At 51.7% G+C, this 22,497-nt stretch overlaps 2 protein-coding genes across 8 annotated transcripts in view; one reads left to right on the top strand and one right to left on the bottom strand.

Annotated features, from left to right (window-relative positions):
• Positions 1-13,293, bottom strand: part of WDR25 (WD repeat domain 25) — a 249,990-nt gene extending 236,697 nt beyond the window's left edge. For 2 of the 7 annotated variants that reach the window (XR_010190534.1, XM_063948641.1), the window contains exons 1-4: positions 13,221-13,263; positions 13,033-13,130; positions 12,861-12,957; positions 3,112-3,726 (exon numbers count right to left, since the gene is read on the bottom strand). Coding sequence is in view for 6 of the 7 variants with exons in the window: in XM_063948641.1 (XP_063804711.1) it covers positions 3,112-3,726; positions 12,861-12,890 (645 nt within the window). In the remaining variant the exon portion in view is untranslated. Of the gene's footprint in view, positions 1-3,111; positions 3,727-5,305; positions 6,383-6,404; positions 6,491-12,860; positions 12,958-13,032; positions 13,131-13,220 lie in introns of those variants that run through there. The other 5 variants (XM_063948646.1, XM_063948642.1, XM_063948644.1 and 2 more) reach the window with 5 other exon arrangements.
• WARS1 (tryptophanyl-tRNA synthetase 1) overlaps positions 6,565-22,497 on the top strand; it is a 206,465-nt gene continuing 190,532 nt past the window's right edge. The window contains exon 1 of the mRNA XM_063948647.1: positions 6,565-6,727. The gene's annotated coding sequence lies outside the window, so the exon portion shown is untranslated. The remainder of the gene's footprint in view (positions 6,728-22,497) is intronic.

The raw sequence follows: 22,497 nt of genomic DNA, 5'->3' as shown, positions 1-22,497 counted from the left end.
TAAGCGGTATGAGCTATAAATGTGCAGCAGGCTCGTCAGTAGGGGGGTAAGCGGTATGAGCTATAAATGTGCAGCAGGCTCGTCAGTAGGGGGGTAAGCGGTATGAGCTATAAATGTGCAGCAGGCTCGTCAGTAGGGGGGTAAGCGGTATGAGCTATAAATGTGCAGCAGGCTCGTCAGTAGGGGGGTAAGCGGTATGAGCTATAAATGTGCAGCAGGCTCGTCAGTAGGGGGGTAAGCGGTATGAGCTATAAATGTGCAGCAGGCTCGTCAGTAGGGGGGTAAGCGGTATGAGCTATAAATGTGCAGCAGGCTCGTCAGTAGGGGGGTAAGCGGTATGAGCTATAAATGTGCAGCAGGCTCGTCAGTAGAGGGGTAAGCGGTATGAGCTATAAATGTGCAGCAGGCTCGTCAGTAGAGGGGTAAGCGGTATGAGCTATAAATGTGCAGCAGGCTCGTCAGTAGAGGGGTAAGCGGTATGAGCTATAAATGTGCAGCAGGCTCGTCAGTAGAGGGGTAAGCGGTATGAGCTATGAATGTGCAGCAGGCTTGTCAGTAGAGGGGTAAGTGGTATGAGCTATAAATGTGCCGCACGCCGTTAGACACTTACTGAGGTCCCCGCCATCATTGGTGGGCTACTAGTGAGAGAGGAGATCATTTAGTGTGAGGCTTGAGAAATGATACCTTGGAATCAGTACAATGATATATGCTTATTATTGGTTACCAACGCCCTTTTTCTATCTATAACTTGGGTCACTGTGGCTTGTATCCCATTCACCCCACAGGCTGGACCCGGGTTATTATCAGGGCTTCCCTCTGATGACATCTCCCAGTGCCGATGAGCCGGCTCTCCATAGACGAGGACGTAGGGTCACCTGTTTATACTGTACCGTTACCCGGTCCTTCCTGGGTTGGATTACTGAACCCGGGTTACTTTAGAGGGACCCTTTTGCACTGTGTTGTGACCCAGGTTGCCCCGGCAATAATCCGGGATATTGCGGCAGCGGAAAAGGGATGTAAATTGTATGTACAAGCAATCCCCTTGCCCTATTTTTTACCTTTCTATCTTTTTATTTGGAAAAGAGGTGAGGTCTAATCGGGCGACCATTGTAAGAACAGATTGTTCCGCGACGCAGAAGGTAACAATAGAAAGGCAATGATGCCACCGCCTGCACTATCTGGTGTTCTATCAAGAACAGAGAGAGAGTGTGTGTGTATGTGGCTGTCTGCCTGTGTGGATGTCTGCCTGTCTGGCTATGTGGCTGTCTGCCTGTGTGGATGTCTGTCTGTGTGTGTCTGTGTGTGTGTGCGTGTCTGTCTGTGTGTGTCTGTCTGTGTGTGTCTGTGTGTGTCTGTGTGTGTCTGTGTGTGTCTGTCTGTGTGTCTGTGTGTGTGTGCGTGTCTGTCTGTGTGTGTCTGTGTGTGCGTGTCTGTCTGTGTGTGTCTGTGTGTGCGTGCGTGTCTGTCTGTGTGTGTCTGTGTGTGCGTGCCTGTGTCTGTCTGTCTGTCTGTCTGTCTGTCTGTCTGTGTGCGTGCCTGTGTCTGTGTGCGTGTCTGTCTGTGTCTGTGTGTGTGTGCGTGTCTGTCTGTGTCTGTGTGTGTGTGTGCGTGTCTGTCTGTGTGTGTGTGTGCGTGTCTGTCTGTGTCTGTGTGTGTGCGTGTCTGTCTGTGTCTGTGTGTGTGCGTGTCTGTGTGTGTGTGCGTGTCTGTGTGTGTGTGCGTGTCTGTCTGTGTGTGCGTGTCTGTCTGTGTGTGCGTGTCTGTCTGTGTGTGCGTGTCTGTCTGTGTGTGTCTGTGTGTGTGTGCGTGTCTGTCTGTGTCTGTGTGTGTGCGTGTCTGTCTGTGTCTGTGTGTGTGCGTGTCTGTCTGTGTCTGTGTGTGTGTCTGTGTGTGTGTGCGTGTCTGTGTGTGTGTGTGTGCGTGCGTGTCTGTGTGTGTGTGTGTGTGTCTGTGTGTGTGTGCGTGTCTGTCTGTGTGTGTGTCTGTGTGTGTGTGCGTGTCTGTCTGTGTGTGTCTGTGTGTGTGTGTGCGCGTGTCTGTCTGTGTGTGTCTGTGTGTGTGTGCGTGTCTGTCTGTGTGTGTCTGTGTGTGTGTGCGTGTCTGTCTGTGTCTGTGTGTGTGCGTGTGCGTGTCTGTCTGTGTCTGTGTGTGTGCGTGTCTGTGTGTGTGTGCGTGTCTGTGTGTGTGTGTGTGCGTGTCTGTGTGTGTGTGTGTGTCTGTGTGTGTGTGCGTGTCTGTCTGTGTGTGTCTGTGTGTGTGTGCGTGTCTGTCTGTGTGTGTCTGTGTGTGTGTGCGTGTCTGTCTGTGTGTGTCTGTGTGTGTGTGCGTGTCTGTCTGTGTGTGTCTGTGTGTGTGTGCGTGTCTGTCTGTGTGTGTGTGTCTGTCTGTGCGTGTGTGTGTGTGTGCGTGTCTGTGTGTGTGTGCGTGTCTGTCTGTGTGTGTCTGTGCGTGTCTGTCTGTGTGCGTCTGTGTCTGTGTGCGTGTCTGTCTGTGTGCGTCTGTGTGTAACTGTCTGCCTGTCTGTGTGCGTGTCTGTCTGTGTGCGTCTGTGTGTAACTATCTGCCTGTCTGTGTGCGTGTCTGTCTGTGTGCGTCTGTGTGTAACTGTCTGCCTGTCTGTGTGTGTGTGTGTGTCTCTGTGTGTGTGTGTGTCTGTGTGTAACTGTGTGTGTCTCTGTGTGTGTGTCTGTGTGTAACTGTGTGTCTGTCTGTGTGTGTCTCTGTGTGTGTGTGTGTCTGTGTGTAACTGTGTGTCTCTGTCTGTGTGTGTCTCTGTGTGTGTGTGTGTGTGTGTGTGTGTGTGTGTGTCTGTGTGTCTCTGTCTGTGTGTGTGTCTGTGTGTGTGTGTGTGTCTGTGTGTAACTGTCTGCCTGTCTGTGTGTGCGTGTCTGTGTGTGCGTGCGTGCGTGTCTGTGCGTGCGTGTGCGCCTGTCTCTGTCTGTGTGTGTGGACTCCATTACAGTGGTGCATTTATTCTCTTTCCTCAATGGATGGTGTTACATACGCAGTAGGAGCTAGATGAAAGCTTGTAACACAGTTTTTTACAAAGTCAGATCCCAGACAGGGATGTCTGGGGAACACACGAGGATGATGCACAGGAAAGTGTATTACCTTAAAGGTTGCATCCATGGAAGCGGAGAGAAGCAGGTGGCTGTACCGGTTTGCAGGACACCACTGCACCCTGTTGACGGCTCCTCCGTGTTGGCACATCTGGAACACCGCCTTCCTGGGAATCTCAGTGCTGGTATATTTTAGCTGTAAGTGTGGGCTGAGATATTCAGAGACTCTGTAGATGTTCCATGCCAGGTGCCTTGTGTGGTCATGTGACCTCCCTGATACGTGACCTTCAACCTCTTTGGCCGTATTGGATTGTTCCTGCCGGAGTCTTTTAGAAATATAAGGTTTCAGCAGACTGTCACCGCCGGGAGGTCTCTTGTGTGCCGGCTGGAGGACACACTTGTCAGAGTTACTTAGGGATATATCCGGAATACAGTTATTATTATGCACAGATTTTCTCTTACGGTCCATTACATTTATGTCTGTGATAAAAGACGGTGACCCTGTCACCCTAGCGGTAGCAGCAGGGCACGGGTACAAGTCGCTCTGTACAGGGGGCGATCCTGGGGGCGCAGCAGTGCGAGATGTGCTAGGCTTCTCCCCATCCTCTGCATCCGAATCATCATAGGCGACTAATGACATCATTCCAGTCATGTGCAGGGGCGGCACCTGTGCAGAACGGCAGCTCACACTCAGTACTGGTGGGTTATAAATACAAATATCACGTTTATGTGACCATGAACAGATCCATAACCACTGGCTTTATCTCTCAGCAGCTGGGAAAGCTCTGTCCATGGTGTGCAGTCAGAATGCCTTAGGGTTAGGCTGCAATTAGAGGTAGGCTGTGGTTAGGGCTAGGCTGTGGTTAGGATTAGATTAGGGCTAGGCTGTGGTTAGGGCTAGGCTGTGGTTAGGATTAGATTAGGGCTAGGCTGTGGTTAGGATTAGATTAGGGCTAGGCTGTGGTTAGGATTAGATTAGGGATAGGATGTGGTTAGCGTTACATAATAGTTAGGCTGTGGTTAGGGTTAGACAGCAATTAGAGGTAGGCTGTGATTAGGGTTAGATTAGTTTGAGGTACAGTATACTGTGGCTAGGATTAGATTAGGGCTAGGCTGCAGTTAGCGTTAGATTAGGGATAGGCTTAAGGGGGGTACTCACGGAGCGATATTCTAAGCAATCTGACTAGATTGCTTAGAATATCGGCAGGATCGCTCCGTGTGTAGCCCCCTCGGCGATAGCGATGCGCGGCCCCGCACATCGCTATCGCCGCTGCTAGATTGGCCTGCATGCAGGCCAATCTAGCGGGTCGCTCACTTCACCCGCTGGGTGAAGTGAGCGGCCCCCCCGTCTCCCCCCGCACGCTCAGCACAGATCGCGCTGTGCTGAGCGGCAGGAGAGATGTGTGCTGAGCGGTTCGCTCAGCACGCATCTCTCCTTGATCGGCCCGTGAGTACTGGGCTTTAGAATAGGGTTACGATGCTGTTAGGGTCAAGGTTACATTAGGGCTAGGCTGCAGTAAGCGTTAGATAGTGGTTAGGTTGTGGTTAGGCTTAGATTAGGGCTAGGCTGCAGTTATCTTTAGATTAGGGATAGGCTGCTGTAAGGGACAGGGTTAAATTGTGGCAAGGGTTAGATTAGGGCTAGGCTTCAGTTAGGGGTAGGTCAGGGCCAGACTGCAGTTAGGGATAGGTCAGGGCCAGGCTGGGGTTAGGTCAGGGCCAGGCTGGGGATAGGTCAGGGCCAGGCTGGGGATAGGTCAGGGCCAGGCTGGGGATAGGTCAGGGCCAGGCTGGGGATAGGTCAGGGCCAGGCTGGGGATAGGTCAGGGCCAGGCTGGGGATAGGTCAGGGCCAGGCTGGGGATAGGTCAGGGCCAGGCTGGGGATAGGTGGTAGGTCAGGGTCAGGCTGGGGATAGGTCAGGGCCAGGCTGGGGATAGGTGGTAGGTCAGGGTCAGGCTGGGGATAGGTCAGGGTTAGGGCGCAGTTAGGGGTAGGTCAGGGCCAGGCTGCGGTTAGAAGTAGGACAGGGCCAGGCTGCGGTTAGGGGTAGGTCAGGGTCAGGCTGCGGTTAGGGGTAGGTCAGGGCCAGGCTGCGGTTAGGGGTAGGTCAGGGCCAGGCTGCGGTTAGGGGTAGGTCAGGGTTTGGCTGCGGTTAGGGGTAGGTCAGGGTTTGGCTGCGGTTAGGGAGAGAGTGTACAAAGAAGGGCAACTAAAATGGTGCATGGCCTACATCACAAAACTTACCCGGAAAGGCTAAAAGATCTTAACATGTATAGTTTGGAGGAGAGAAGGGAAAGGGGAGACATGATAGAAACTTTCAAATATATAAAGGGTCTTAGTTAGGGGTAGGTCAGGGTCAGGGTGCGGTTAGGGGTGGGTCAGGCTGCGGTTAGGGGTAGGTCAGGGTCAGGCTGCGGTTAGGGGTAGGTCAGGCTGCGGTTAGGGGTAGGTCAGGCTGCGGTTAGGGGTAGGTCAGGGTCAGGCTGCGGTTAGGGGTAAAAGTCAGGGTTAGGCTGCGGTTAGGGGTAAAAGTCAGGGTTAGGCTGCGGTTAGGGGTAAAAGTCAGGGTTAGGCTGGGGTTAGGGGTAAAAGTCAGGGTTAGGCTGGGGTTAGGGGTAAAAGTCAGGGTTAGGCTGCGGTTAGGGGTAGGTCAGGGCCAGGCTGCGGTTAGGGGTAGGTCAGGGTTAGGCTGAGGTTAGGGATAGGTCAGGGCCAGGCTGCGGTTAGGGATAGGTCAGGGTTAGGTCAGGATTAGGGTGCAGTTAGGGGTAGGTCAGGGCCAGGCTGGGGTTAGGTCAGGGCCAGGCTGGGGTTAGGGGGTAGGTCAGGGTTAGGGTGCAGTTAGAAGTAGGTCAGGGCCAGGCTGCGGTTAGGGGTAGGTCAGGGCCAGGCTGCGGTTAGGGGTAGGTCAGGGTCAGGCTGCGGTTAGGGGTAGGTCAGGGTCAGGCTGCGGTTAGGGGTAGGTCAGGGCCAGGCTGCGGTTAGGGGTAGGTCAGGGCCAGGCTGCGGTTAGGGGTAGGTCAGGGCCAGGCTGCGGTTAGGGGTAGGTCAGGGCCAGGCTGCGGTTAGGGGTAGGCTGCGGTTAGGGCTAGGTCAGGCTGCGGTTAGGGGTAGGTCAGGGTCAGGCTGCGGTAAGGGGTAGGTCAGGGTCAGGCTGCGGTAAGGGGTAGGTCAGGGTTAGAGATAAGATGCTGGGACTTTCTCTCTCTCCAAGCTTCACTACTACCACAGACCCCTCTGCTCTTAGGCTCCCCCCCTAGTGCATGACAGCCGGGTGATACTGGAGTAGGGCCTTCTCCTCCGACAACATTACACTACTGTATATACAGCATTAATTACTTACCCCGCGTCACTGGGCGACACTCAGCCCGCCCGCTGCCCGGCAACCAATCAGTGACCACAGCGAGCCGCGCAGTGCATGCCGGGGAGCCAATCAGTGACAGCAGGCCGCCGCGCAGTGCATGCTGGGACATCACTCTCCATAACTAAGGGCAGTGGCTCGTACTTCCGCCAGGGAGTTATGCTGAGTCTTACTATTCCCTTCCTCCCCGGCTGGTGTGGGAACCAATGTGCGGCCTATGTTTCCGGGGGAAGGCAATGCAGGCGGAAGACTGGCTGTTCGTGGGCTTGGAACATCTGCTGGGGAGAGTGTAACACGCTGGCGAGGTGAGAGCAGCTACTGTGTCATAGGGGCCCCCATAGCAACCCCTGTACCCTGTGATTCATTGCCATAGTGACTGCAGGCCCCTCACCACCCCATTCCCATCACACATATACATATATACATACACACACACACACACTATATATTTCTCTAACGTCCTAGTGGATGCTGGGGACTCCGTAAGGACCATGGGGAATAGACGGGCTCCGCAGGAGACATGGGCACTTTGTGCTCTGGCTCCTCCCTCTATGTCCCTCCTCCAGGCCTCAGTTTGAATATGTGCCCGGATGAGCTGGGTGCTGATTAGTGAGCTCTCCTGAGCTTGCTATTAGAAAGTATTTTGTTAGGTTTTTTATTTTCAGGGAGCTCTGCTGGCAACAGACTCTCTGCTACGTGGGACTGAGGGGAGAGAAGCAGCCCTACTCTCTGAAGATAGGTCCTGCTTCTTAGGCTACTGGACACCATAAGCTCCAGAGGGATCGTACTCAGGATCTCACCCTTTGTCGTCCGATCCCGGAGCCACGCCGCCGTCCCCCTCGCAGAGCCGGAAGACAGAAGCCGGTGAAAGAAGCAAGAAGACTTCAAAATCGGCGGCAGAAGACTCCAGTCTTCACTGAGGTAGCGCACAGCACTGCAGCTGTGCGCCATTGCTCCCACACACACCTCACATACTCCAATCACTGTAAGGGTGCAGGGGGGGCGCCCTGGGCAGCAATTAGGACCTCTTGGCAAAAGTTGGGCATATATACAGTTGGGCACTGTATATATGTATGAGCCCCCGCCATGATATTGTACATAAACGCAAGACAGAAGCCCGCCGCTGAGGGGGCGGGGCTTCTTCCTCAGCACTCACCAGCGCCATTTTTTCTCCACAGCTCCGCTGAGAGGAAGCTCCCCAGGCTCTCCCCTGCAGATACACGGTAGAAGAGGGTAAAAAGAGAGGGGGGGGGGGGGGGCACATAAATTAGGCGCAAAAACATAATATACAGCAGCTACTGGGTTAACACTAAGTTACTGTGTGATTCCTGGGACATATAGCGCTGGGGTGTGTGCTGGCATACTCTCTCTGTCTCTCCAATGGGCCTTGTGGGGGAACTGTCTTCAAAAAAGAGCATCCCCTGTGTGTGTGGTGTGTCGGTACGCTTGTGTCGACATGTTTGACGAGGAAGGCTATGTGGAAGCAGAGCGGGAGCAAATGAATGTGGTGTCTCCGCCGACGGCGCCGACACCTGATTGGATGGATATGTGGAAGGTTTTAAATGATAGTGTTAATTCCTTGCATAAAAGGTTGGATAAAGCTGAAACCTTAGGACAGTCGGGGTCTCAGCCCATGCCTGATCCTATGTCACAGAGGCCGTCAGGGTCTCAGAAGCGCCCACTATCCCAAATTGTTGACACAGATACCGACATAGATTCTGACTCCAGTGTCGATTACGATGATGCAAAGTTACAGCCTAAATTGGCTAAATCCATCCGTTATATGATTATAGCAATGAAGGATGTGTTGCACATCACAGAGGAAACCCCAGTCCCTGACAAGAGGGTTCATATGTATGGGAAGAAAAGGTAGGTGGTGACCTTTCCCCCTTCACATGAGCTAAATGAGTTGTGAAAAGGCTTGGGAATCTCCAGATAAAAAACTGCGGATTTCCAAACGGATGCTTATGGCGTATCCTTTCCCGCCAACGGACAGGTTACGCTGGGAATCCTCCCCTAGGGTGGACAAAGCTTTAACACGCTTATCCAAGAGGGTAGCCCTGCCGTCACAGGATACGGCCACCCTAAAAGATGCTGCGGATAGAAAGCAAGAGGGTACCCTGAAGTCCATTTATACACATTCAGGTACCTTACTAAGGCCGGCAATTGCGTCGTCCTGGGTGTGTAGTGCTGTAGCAGCATGGACGGATACCTTGTCTGAGGAACTTGATACCTTAGACAAGGATACTATATTAATGACCCTGGGGCATATAAAAGACGCTGTCCTATATACGAGAGATGCTCAAAGAGACATTAGCCTACTGGGCTCTAGAATAAATGCAATGTCGATTTCTGCCAGAAGGGTCCTGTGGACTCTGCAATGGACAGCTGATGCCGACTCAAAAAGGCACATGGAGGTTTTACCTTACAAGGGTGAGGAATTGTTTGGGGAGGGTCTCTCGGACCTGGTCTCCACAGCTATTGCTGGAAAGTCAAATTTTTTGCCATATGTTCCCACACAACCTAAGAAAGCACCGGATTACCAAATGCAGTCCTTTCGATCACAAAAAGGCAAGAAAGTCCGAGGTGCGTCCTTTCTTGCCAGAGGCAGGAAGCTGCACAACGCAGCTAGTTCCCAGGAACAGAAGTCCTCCCCGGCTTCCACTAAATCCACCGCATGACGCTGGGGCTCCACAGGCAGAGCTAGGCCCGGTGGGGGGCGCGTCTCCGAAATTTCAGCCACGAGTGGGTTCACTCCCAGGTGGATCCCTGGGCGATAGAGATTGTGTCTCAGGGATACAAGCTGGAATTCAAAGAGATGCCTGCTCACAGATACCTCAAATCGGCCCTTCCAGCTTCCCCCCTCGAGAGGGAGATAGTGCTAGCTGCAATTCACAAATTGTACCTTCAACAGGTGGTGGTCAAGGTTCCCCTCCAACAAGGAGGGGGTTATTATTCGACCATGTTTGTAGTACCGAAACCAGACGGTTTGGTCAGACCCATATTGAATTTAAAATCCCTGAAAAGGTTCAAGTTCAAGATGGAATCGCTCAGAGCGGTCATCGCAAGCCTGGAAGGGGGGGGATTTTATGGTGTCTCTGGACATAAAGGATGCATACCTTCATGTCCCCATTTATCCACCTCATCAGGCGTACCTCAGATTTGTGGTACAGGATTGCCATTACCAATTTCAGACGTTGCCGTTTGGTCTCTCCACGGCACCGAGAATATTTACCAAGGTAATGGCGGAAATGATGGTACTCCTGCGGAAGCAAGGGGTCACGATTATCCCATACTTGGACGATCTCCTCATAAAAGCGAGATAAAGAGAGCAGTTGCTGACCAGCGTATCACTTTCTCTGGAAGCGTTACAGCAACACAGCTGGATTCTAAATATTCCAAAGTCGCAGGTTGGTCCCTACAACTAGTCTGCCTTTCCTGGGTATGATTCTGGACACAGACCAGAAAAGGGTTTATCTCCCGATAGAGAGAGCTCAGGAACTCATGACCCTGGTCAAGAACCTATTAAAAACAAAACAGGTGTCAGTGCATCACTGCACTCGAGCCCTGGGAAAGATGGTGGCATCATACGAGGCCATTCCCTTCGGCAGGTTCCATGCGAGGACCTTTCAATGGGACTTACTGGACAAGTGGTCCGGATCACTTCTTCAGATGCATCGGTTAATCACCCTATCCCCCAGGGCCAGGGTGTCTCTCCTGTGGTGGCTGCAGAGTGCTCACCTTCTCGAGGGCCGCAGATTCGGCATTCAGGACTGGGTCCTGGTGACCACGGATGCAAGCCTCCGAGGGTGGGGGGCAGTCACACAGGGAAGAAATTTCCAAGGTCTGTGGTCAAGTCAGGAGACTTGCCTTCACATCAACATCCTGGAACTAAGGGCCATATACAATGCCCTACGTCAAGCGGAGTCCCTGCTTCGCGACCAATCGGTTCTGTTTCAGTCAGACATCACCGCAGTGGCTCATGTAAACCGCCAAGGCGGCACAAGGAGCAGGGTGGTGATGGCGGAAGCCACCAGTATTCTTCGCTGGGCGGAGAATCACGTAAGCGCACTGTCAGCAGTGTTCATTCCGGGAGTGGACAACTGGGAAGCAGACTTCCTCAGCAGGCACGACCTCCACCCGGGAGAGTGGGGACTTCATCAAGAAGTCTTCACGCAGATTGCAAGTCGGTGGGAACTGCCACAGGTGGACATGGCATCCCGCCTCAACAAAAAGCTACAGAGGTATTGCGCCAGGTCAAGAGACCCTCAGGCGATAGCTGTAGACGCACTAGTGACACCGTGGGTGTTCCAGTCGGTTTATATATTTCCTCCTCTTCCTCTCATACCCAAGGTGCTGAGGATAATAAGAAAAAGAGGAGTGAGAATACTCATTGTTCCGGATTGGCCAAGAAGGACTTGGTATCCAGATCTGCAAGAAATGCTCACAGAGGACCCGTGGCCTCTGCCTCTAAGACAGGACTTGTTGCAACAGGGCCCTGTCTGTTCCAAGACTTACCACGGCTACGTTTGACGGCATGGCGGTTGAACGCTGGATCCTAGCAGAAAAAGGCATTCCGGATGAGGTTATTCCTACGCTGATAGAGGCTAGGAAGGACGTGACGGCTACACATTATCACCGTATATGGCGAAAATGTTGCTTGGTGTGAGGCCAGGAATGCCCCCACGGAGGAATTCCAGCTGGGCCGTTTCCTTCACTTCCTACAGTCGGGAGTGATTTTGGGCCTAAAATTGGGTTCCATTAAGGTCCAGATTTCGGCCCTGTCTATTTTCTTTCAAAAAGAACTGGCTTCTCTGCCTGAAGTGCAGACGTTGTAAAGGGAGTGCTGCATATTCAGCCCCCTTTTGTGCCTCCAGTGGCACCTTGGGATCTAAACGTGGTGTTGAGTTTCCTGAAGTCACACTGGTTTGAACCACTTAAAACCGTGGAATTAAAATATCTCACGTGGAAGGTGGTCATGCTATTAGCCTTGGCTTCGGCTAGGCGTGTGTCAGGGGCTTTTATGTGATAAAGCCGCTAATTCTATCTGGTTTTCCATATCCACAATTTCTGCCTAAAGTGGTGTCATCTTTTCATATGAACCAACCTATTGTGGTGCCTGTGGCTACGCGAGACTTGGAGGATTTCGAGTTACTAGATGTGGTCAGGGCTTTGAAGGTTTATGTAGCCAGAACGGCTAGAGTCAGGAAAACTGAGTCACTGTTTATCCTGTATGCACCCAACAAGCTGGGTGCCCCTGCTTCAAAGCAAACTATTGCTCGCTGGATCTGTAACACGATTCAGCAGGCTCATTCTGCGGCTGGATTGTCGCTACCAAAATCAGTAAAAGCCCACTCCACAAGGAAGGTGGGATCTTCTTGGGCGGCTGCCCGAGGGGTGTCGGCGTTGCAACTTTGCCGAGTGGCTACTTGGTCAGGTTCAAACACTTTTGCAAAGTTCTACAAGTTTGATACCCTGGCTGAGGAGGACCTTGTGTTTGCTCATTCGGTGCTGCAGAGTCAGCCGCACTCTCCCGCCCGTTTGGGAGCTTTGGTATAATCCCCATGGTCCTTACGGAGTCCCCAGCATCCACTAGGAGGTTAGAGAAAATAAGATTTTACTTACCGGTAAATCTATTTCTCGTAGTCCGTAGTGGATGCTGGGCGCCCGTCCCAAGTGCAGACTTCTTCTGCAATACTTTGTATATAGTTATTGCTTACATAAGGGTTATGTTATAGTTGCATCAGGGTTGATCTGATGCTCTGTTGTTGTTCATACTGTTAACTGGGTAAATTTACCACAAGTTATACGGTGTGATTGGTGTGGCTGGTATGAGTCTTGCCCTGGATTCCAAAATCCTTTCCTTGTAATGTCAGCTCTTCCGGTCACAGTTTCTCTAACTGAGGTCTGGAGGAGGGGCATAGAGGGAGGAGCCAGAGCACACCAGTATCCAAATTCTTTCTTAAAGTGCCCTGTCTCCTGCGGAGCCAGTCTATTCCCCATGGTCCTTACGGAGTCCCCAGCATCCACTACGAGAAATAGATTTACCGGTAAATAGAGATATATAGAGAGATATACACACCTACAATATATCTATCTATCTACCTACACATTCGATTCAAAAACCAGGATCTTTTTCAAGAAGGGCCATACATGAATCATCAAATCCAATCATAATATAATGAAGCCGAATAATTAAGTATATCTAGAAAAAAAAAATAGAACATAAACATGACTGAGCCTCCCAGGTCCCAATATATAACAATATTAGCGACAATGCTTGTATCAACATAAACTACTACATAATACCAGATTTAGAAAAAAGGAACTCGTATACCAAAAACAGGTGGCAGAGTAGTGAGACTACAAGGAGGAATACAATAGCACCCTGTGTTCACCACTGGTCTTAAAATGCATGCAAGGCCCACATCTCCTCACCTCTATCAGCACATTCCAATGGGGCTGCATGTCTGAACTGCTGTATACCAGGTGTAGAGAATGTCCATATAATCACAGCTCTGCAACCAAACCACTGCTGTAATCAAAGGATATCTCTATTATAGACGTGTATCAGAATCAAAGTGTATATATCAAACCTTGTTACAAATACCTATGGGTCTGGAGAGGTGTTCACAAGACTACACCTGGATAAGGCATTCTCCCACACAGGGTTAACAGCTGCAGAATCTCAAAAAGGATATTCAGCCACTGTGATTACACATATACTCCGTTTAAACAATGTGCATCTGAGGCATAGAAATAATATCAAAAAAACCATAATCAACTATCAATAAATACCTATAGGTCCAAGAGGATACACATAGGGCAGCCCCTGGGTTAAGCGTTCTCCCACATCAAATCCATAGCTACAAACAATAAATAAACCCAAATCAAAAGATTATAGGATTATACAAACATCAAGCTTAATCAGTGGGACAAACCCAACATAGTTACTCACAAAATCATGTGGAACACTGCACAGACCAGGGCTGCATGCACCAACTGGATCTAAGCAGGGGATTTAAATACCCCTTGACCCGGAAGTATCAAGGGTGTGTGGGGTCAACTCCAATAGTCACCTGAATAATTATCCAAACCTTTATTCCACTTCATTAACCATTTACCAACAGCACAAAAGGCCAAATAAGCAATCAGTATGCCTGTGTATGCATTAATAGTCACAGTGCAACAGAGGGAATACACAAAATAGCGCTTCATGCGCTGGGGGACCGGAAACAGGAAGTGTCATGCGTTCCAACCGCCAAACCTGGTGGAATGCATGCTGCAAACACCTAAGCGGACACACAGCGCATGACACTTGCAAGGGGACAAAGTCCCCGCATCACGAGCACAGTCCCCTTGCCACCAAATAGACACATCTGCATTAACCCCACGGGCCGGAGGGACCGAATCGGTCCATACATGCCAGGGGACAGAAACAGGAAGTCCTGTGCGTTCCAGCGGCCGAAGCCGGTGGAACGCACTCTGCTAACATAAATAGGGGATGAAAAAACGATCTAATATTTGACACAGGAAATGAGGCATAGCTATATTAATTGTCACAGACCTCATTTCTTCACAGTGTGTATGTATATGGTGTATATATGATATAGGTGTGTATGTACCTGTATTTAGTGTATATATGATGTAAGTGTGCATTTACTATATAGATATAGATACACCCAAGGACGGCACTCACTGGTCTCACAAAAAAATACTGGACAACATCCTCTTATCAACGTTTCGGGTTTATTTCAACCCGTCATCAGGATACACATAACAATTAACAAGTGACATAGACATACCTTATATACCCCTCCATGTTGCCAAACGAGCGCGCCAATCTCAAATCCCAGCCGTCTAATCAGTATATATATATATATATATATATATATATATATATATATATATATATATATATATATATATATATTTATTAGGCGATTCATCGCGCCCTACGGGCGCTCTTCACACCGTCGTTTGTGGCTACGCCCCGTTAACCCCTGCACTCCTTTGAACATACGCAGGCCGGTAGAGAACAGATGCAGAAATGCAGGGCAATATAGAGGGCATACAGAAAAGAGAGAGGCGTAGGGGGAAGGGGGGAGGGAATGTACAGAAACGCTGTGTGCTAGTGGGTAAATATTGCAAGGGGGAAAGGCGTGCGATTGTCAAGGGGGCGTAGGCCTTTGTGAGGGCGTGAAGAGTGGCCGCAGGGCACAATGAATAACATAGTGTAGTATATACTGCTAGTGTATGCAGCGCAGCTTATACACACAGTGGGCACAGGTAATGGAGCCGCGTATACACACAATGGACACAGGTAGCAGCGCAGCTTATACACACAGTGGCCACAGGTAATGGAATACGTGTATCCACACAGTGGGCAGAGGTAGCAGCGCAGCTTATACACACAATACCCAAAGGTAGCAGAGCCGCTTATACACACAATACCCACAGGTAACAGAGCCGCTTGTACACACACAGTGCCCACAGGTAGCAGAGCCGCTTATACACACACAGTGCCCACAGGTAGCAGAGCCGCTTATACACACAGTGACCACAGGTAGCAGAGCCGCTTATACACACACGGTGCCCACAGGTAGTGGCCACAGGTAGCAGAGCCGCTTATACACACAGTGACCACAGGTAGCAGAGCCGCTTATACACACAGTGACCACAGGTAGCAGAGCCGCTTATACACACAGTGACCACAGGTAGCAGAGACGCTTATACACACACAGGGGCCACGGGTAGCAGAGGCGCTTATACACACAGTGCCCACATGTAGCAGAGGCGCTTATACACACAGTGCCCACAGGTAGCAGAGCCGCTTATACACACACAGTGCCCACAGGTAGCAGAGCCGCTTATACACACACAGTGCCCACAGGTAGCAGAGCCACTTATACACACAGTGACCACAGGTAGCAGAGCCGCTTATACACACACGGTGCCCACAGGTAGTGGCCACAGGTAGCAGAGCCGCTTATACACACAGTGACCACAGGTAGCAGAGCCGCTTATACACACAGTGACCACAGGTAGCAGAGCCGCTTATACACACACAGGGGCCACGGGTAGCAGAGGCGCTTATACACACAGTGCCCACAGGTAGCAGAGCCGCTTATACACACAGTGGCCACAGGTAGCAGAGGCGCTTATACACACAGTGACCACAGGTAGCAGAGGCGCTTATACACACAGTGACCACAGGTAGCAGAGGCGCTTATACACACAGTGGCCACAGGTAGCAGAGGCGCTTATACACACAGTGACCACAGGTAGCAGAGGCGCTTATACACACAGTGACCACAGGTAGCAGAGGCGCTTATACACACAGTGACCACAGGTAGCAGAGGCGCTTATACACACAGTGACCACAGGTAGCAGAGGCGCTTATACACACAGTGACCACAGGTAGCAGAGCCGCTTATACACACACAGGGGCCACGGGTAGCAGAGCCGCTTATACACGCAGTGGCCACAGGTAGCAGAGCCGCTTATACACACACAGTGACCACAGGTAGCAGAGCCGGTTATACACACAGTGACCACAGGTAGCAGAGGCGCTTATACACACACAGTGCCCACAGGTAGCAGAGGCGCTTATACACACAGTGGCCACGGTTAGCAGAGGCGCTTATACACACAGTGCCCACAGGTAGCAGTGGTGCTTATACACACAATGACCCCCGGTAGCAGCGTCACTTCTAGACACAATTCCCATAGGTAACAGAGGCGCTTATACACACAGTGCCCACAGGTAGCAGAGGCGCTTATACACACAGTGGCCACAGGTAGCAGTGGTGCTTATACACACAATGACCCCCGGTAGCAGCGTCACTTCTAGACACAATTCCCATAGGTAACAGAGGCGCTTATACACACACAGTGCCCACAGGTAGCAGAGGCGCTTATACACACAGTGGCCACAGGTAGCAGTGGCGTTTATACACACAGTGCCCACAGGTAGCAGCGCCGTTTATACACACAGTGCCCACAGGTAGCAGCGCCACTTATACACAGTGGCCACAGGTATCAGTGTCGCTTAGACACATAATGGACACAGCATTAGTGTTTCTTATGAATCCTATGTCCATTGGTAGCAACTATACTCACAGAAGTTCAGTGTGTGTGTGTGTGTGTGTGTGTGTGGGGGGGGGTTTGGAAAGGGGGTGGGTTCAGTGAGGTGGAGGTGCGTATCCGTGCCGCTGAACACCGCGATTCAGGGAATCACTTGTAGCGGCTGCGGATGGTGTCCGAGGTGCTACGTGTGGTGGTGGGGTGGGTGCGGGAGGTGGGTATGGGTGTGGGGGTGCAGTGGGCGGGGGAGGGGCGTCTGAAGCAGATGTGGTGGGTGCCACGGGTGGGGGAGGGGTGGGTGGGTTGTAGGGTGCAGGGGTGAGAAGTGGGTATAAGGGTGGTGCGGGGTTGCCGCAGGTGGGGTGGAGGGTGCGTGGGTGTAGGAGGGGGGGGAGGTGCAGGGGTGCCACCGGTGGGGGAGGGGGGGGTTGTAGGTGCTACGGGTGGGGGAGGGGGCATGTCCCGCGGGTGAGGGACGGATGTGGTGGGTGCCACGGGTGGGGAAGGGGTATTGGCTGAGGGTGTGGGTGCTATGGGTGGGGGAAGGGGCAGGAGTGCCGCGGGTGGGGGAGGGACGTGTGCCGCGGGGGCGGATGTGGAGGATGCTGTGGGTGTGTAGGTGGGGGAGGGGCGTGTGCCACGGGTGGGGGGCGTATGTGGTGGATGCCGCGGGTAGGGTGGTGGGTTGCAGGGGGGAGAGGTGGGTATGGGGGTGGTGCGGGGTTTTTGGGGTTGCGCCGGTGGGTTTTGCTGGTTGTGGGTGTTACGGGTGGCGGCGGGAGTGCCGTGGGTGGGGGAGGGGTGTGTGCCGCGGGTGGGGGCGAATGTGGTGGGTGCTGTGGGTGGGGGGGGTGCGGATGTGGTGGATGCTGTGGGAGGGGCGGGGGGTGCGGATGTGGTGGATGCTGTGGGTGCGGGGGGGGTAGGTAGAGGTAGGTATGGGGTGGGGGAGTGCTGCGGGTGGGGGGGTGGAGGGTGTAGTGGGCGGAGAGGTTGGTATAGGGGTGGGGTGGGGGAGGGGCATGGGGTTTTGTGGGGTGTGGGTGTTACGGGTGGGGGAGGGGACGGGAGTGCAGCGGGTGGGGGGGGGGGGGAGGGGGCGGGAATGCCGCAGGTGGGGGTGTGTGTGCTGCGGGTGGGGGAGGGGGTGGGAATGCCGCGGATGGGGGAGGGGGCGGGAGTGCAGCGGATGGGGGGGGGTGTGCCGGGGGAGGGGGCGGGAATGCCGCGGGTGGGGAAGGGGGCGGGAGTGCCGGGGGTGGGGGAGGGGTGTGTGCCGGGGGAGGGGTGCTGCGGGTGGGGGAGGGAGTGCCGCAGGTGGGGGAGGGGTGTGTGGCGCGGGTGGGGGAACGTCGGGAGTGCCGGGGGTGGGGGAGGGGGCGGGAGTGCCGCGGGTGGGGGAGGGGTGCGTGTTGCGGGTGGGGGAGGGCTGCGTGCCGCGGGTGGGGGAGGGGCCGGGAGTGCCGCGGGTGGGGGAGGGGTGCGTGCCGCGGGTGGGGGAGGGGCCGGGAGTGCCGCGGGTTGGGTGGATGCCGCGGGTGGGAGGGTGCGGGATGCCGCGGGCCGTGTGGTGGGGTGGGGTGGATTCTGTGGGTGGCGCGGCCCGTGTGCGGCGGGTGGAGGTGTTGGGTGGTGTGTGTGCCGCGGGTGGGGGAGGGGTGCGTGTCGCGGGCGGGGGAGGGGTGCGTGCCGCGGGTGGGGGAGGGGCCGGGAGTGCCGCAGGTTGGGTGGATGCCGCGGGTGGGAGGGTGCGGGATGCCGTGTGCCGTGGTTGGGTGGGGGTGGGGTGGATTCTGTGGGTGGCGCGGCCCGTGTGCGGCGGGTTGAGGTGTTGGGTGGTGTGTGTGCCGCGGGTGCGGCTGTCAGCGTTGGTTCTCCTCCACACTGTGCGGCAGGCAGCGGTGAGAGCGCCGCTTACAGTCCTCAGCTGCAGTGTCACCAGGTACAGGGAGTGTACGGGGAGGGGGGAGAGAGGGGAAGGGGCGGAGATGGGGAGGGGACTGGGCGGGGATGGGTGGACAGAGGGAGGGGACTGTTCCTGCCCTGCATCCAGCCGCCCAGATCTGTGCCTGTGACTCCGCCCAGCGTTACGGCCAGCACAGAGTCACAGACTTGGGCTAATATATAGGAGATATATATATATACTGTCCATACACACCTACATCATATATACACTATGGCCCTCATTCCGAGTCGTTCGCTCGGTATTTTTCATCGCATCGCAGTGAAATTCCGCTTAGTGCGCATGCGCAATATTCGCACTGCGACTGCGCCAAGTATCTTTGCTATGAAGAAAGTATTTTTACTCACGGCTTTCTCATCGCTCCGGCGAACGTAATGTGATTGACAGGAAATGGGTGTTACTGGGCGGAAACACAGCGTTTTATGGGCGTGTGGCTGAAAACGCTACCGTTTCCGGAAAAAACGCAGGAGTGGCCGGAGAAACGGGGGAGTGGTTGGGCGAACGCTGGGTGTGTTTGTGACGTCAAACCAGGAACGACAAGCACTGAACTGATCGCACAGGCAGAGTAAGTCTGGAGCTACTCTAAAACTGCTAAGTAGTTTGTGAGCGCAATATTGCGAATACATCGGTCGCAATTTTAAGATGCTAAGATACACTCCCAGTAGGCGGCGGCTTAGCGTGTGTAACTCTGCTAAATTCGCCTTGCGACCGATCAACTCGGAATGAGGGCCTATATACATACACACGTACATCATATATACATTATATCCATACACACCTACATTATATATATATATATATATATATATATATATATATATATACTGTACATACACACCTACATCATATATACACTATATACATACACACCTACATCATATATATATATATATATATATATTTATATTTTGTACATGCACACTTACATCATATATACACTTTATACAGGTACATACACACCTATATCATATATACACCATATACATACACACTGTGAAGAAATGAGGTCTGTGACAATTAATATAGCTATGCCTCATTTCCCTTGTCAAATATATACTTTTTATTCCCATATCCATATACATCCAATTTGTCTGTTTGCTCATTCACCATAACATGTCCATTGCTGCTCACCCAATACTGTGCTTAAATCAACCTAAATATTGTTAATATATGCAACTGTGTTATGTTATCTGTTACCCTTTAGATAATGTTTTAGACCTAGTTTCCTATTGTTATCATACACCACAGTGGACCTTCAGAGGGTGAGTCATATAAGGTACCATTGTCCATGTTTGTTTACTCCCTATTGTCCAAAGTGAGCTGACCAGACAGGGTGGCTCTCTGGCTGATGTAATCACCTTTGATTAGAATATGTATTGTATTCCAATGCTGTAAGATCCTAAGACACAGAGGTCACACACACCCCAGCAATATGAAGCTCTGGAGGTATAAGTAGAGCTGAAGAGAGATTCTTTGATCCCAGGCTAAGAAGTAATGTTCTGCCAGGGATCTGCTTGGGGACCCATTATATTGGATTTATCTGGGACTCTGTATTGCTAGAAGAGACTCTCTGCTCCCAGATTAAGAAGTAATGTTCTGTCAGAAGATTGTGGTGGGAATTGTCATGTGGAATTGGATTACAGAAGTGTGCTGAGCTGTGTTATAACCTATTCTGTCAATAAACCCTGGTTGGTTTTTCGTCTGCCACCGTGACTGAGTGATTTGGAACCCGGTATCCTCACATTTGGTGGCAGCAGTGGGATCACTGAAGACACCAGCAAAAAGGAATAAACCACAGCAGGCAATGGATTCCGGCCCGCTACGCTACCGATACAGCAAGAAGAATCACCTACAGGACGTCTGTCGATCAAGACGGATTGAGTTTAAAGCATCGGATACCAAGCAGTCCCTAACTGGAAAATTGTCTCAGTGGGACTTGGAGCACCCTTGTGATGAGGAGGATATGAGTGATTTGGAACCTGGTATCCTCACACACACCTATATCATATATACACTATATACATACACACCTACATCATATACACTGTACATACATACCTACATCATACATATATACATACACTATATACAGACCTAAAATATATATATATTATAAAAAAACAAACGTGTCTGGCACTCACGCTTAGTAGTATCAATGGATCCGGTGCACAACCTCTCAAATGAGTATATAGATCCAAAGGTAATGGAGGCACTCAGAAAGAAAACAGTCGACACCACCGCTGGTCAGGTCATTGTTTCAGGGACCTCTCCCTTTTATCAAGACACAACCAGCTACATCAAAAGTCACAGGTATAAATACACAAAACAAAACAAAAATACTCACCAAACACCAATCGAGGGGAAAAGCCCGCTCATCCCGGCCGCCGGTACGTGACGTCACAGGCGCAACACTGGCCCCTGGAATCGGCGTCAGGCGGGTAGGGGCGCGGCTCTGTCACCCTGAGCCGTGGTTGCCTAGCAACATCCACCACAGAGGTCTCCAACCAATCCTCACGTCCCCAAGCCGCTGACATCACGCGTGAGTCACCAACCATGTGAGCGCAGCTTGATTGAGCTAGCCACACGCTAATACACATTAGAATGTTCAGCCTGTCAGTTGATGACATGTATGAGGTGCAGTTCAAAGTGCCTCATGCCTCACAGATGACGCTAGTACTTAGTGAATTGTTTGGCTGCATCTGATGTATGGTTGTACGGCAGAAACACTGTGAGCAGAGCGACTACATGCTGCAGGTGTCTGTAACACTGAGTATATAGAACTGTGTAATAATGTGTAAAACTTACAGTATATATAAAACGAGGAGAGCTTCCATAGAGGCCGTGACTTGCTGGATGTAGACGTTGTATATATCTATAGCTGCAGTAATATGATGGAGGTATGAACTATAGCAATATGATGGAGGTATGAACTATAGCTGTAGTAGTGTGATGGAGGTAGGAGCTGTAGGTGTAGTAGTGTGACGGAGGTAGGAGCTGTAGGTGTAGTAGTAGTGTTACGGAGGTAGGAGCTATAGATGTTGTAGTAGTGTGACGGAGGTATGAGCTATAGATGTTGTTGTTGTAGTAATATTAGTGTGACGGAGGTAGGAGCTGTAGTAGTAGTGTGACGGAGGTATGAGCTATAGATGTAGTAGTAGTAGTGTGACGGAGGTAGGAGCTATAGGGGTAGTAGTAGTGTGACGGAGGTAGGAGTTATAGATGTAGTAGTAGTAGTAGTATGACGGAGGTAGGAGCTGTAGGTGTAGTAGTAGTGTGACGGAGGTAGGAGCTGTAGTAGTAGTGTGACGGAGGTAGGAGCTGTAGATGTAGTAGTAGTAGTAGTAGTGTGACGGAGGTAGGAGCTATAGGTGTAGTAGTAGTGTGACAGAGGTAGGAGCTATAGATGTAGTAGTAGTGTGACGGAGGTAGGAGCTGTAGATGTAGTAGTGTGACGGAGGTAGGAGCTGTAGGTGTAGTAGTGTGACGGAGGTAGAAGCTATAGGTGTAGTAGTAGTGTGACAGAGGTAGGAGCTATAGATGTTGTTGTAGTAGTGTGACGGAGGTAGAAGCTGTAGGTGTAGTAGTGTGACGGAGGTAGGAGCTGTAGGTGGAGTAGCGTGATGGAGGTAGGAGCTGTAGGTGGAGTAGCGTGATGGAGGTAGGAGCTGTAGGTGGAGTAGCGTGATGGAGGTAGTCAGTGGCGTAAGTTTATCCCAGTTGCCCGGAGGCAAGAAAAATATTGGTGCCGCCCCATATATCATCCGTGAGCCAATAAGATGCCGTTTTGAGATCCGAGTAATACCGAACCCGCTCATCTCTAATTCTAACTATATGAAGCTACTACAAAACCATTGCAACTAGGCAGATCTATGTAGGGGTCCAACCACACACTACATAGATCTGCTCAGTCACAATGCTGATTATTTCTCTTACAATTAATTTGCAAGTGTCATATCCAGGATTAGAACCAACAACCTTTTACACTGGTAGCATGCACCTTACTGATGGAGATATCTGCTCTTGCAT

The sequence above is a fragment of the Pseudophryne corroboree genome, chromosome 12, assembly GCF_028390025.1.
Source record: "Pseudophryne corroboree isolate aPseCor3 chromosome 12, aPseCor3.hap2, whole genome shotgun sequence".
Lineage (NCBI taxonomy): Eukaryota > Metazoa > Chordata > Amphibia > Anura > Myobatrachidae > Pseudophryne > Pseudophryne corroboree.
The sequence above is the reverse complement of the archived record's forward strand: the minus strand, read 5'-3'. Positions and strand labels throughout refer to the sequence as shown.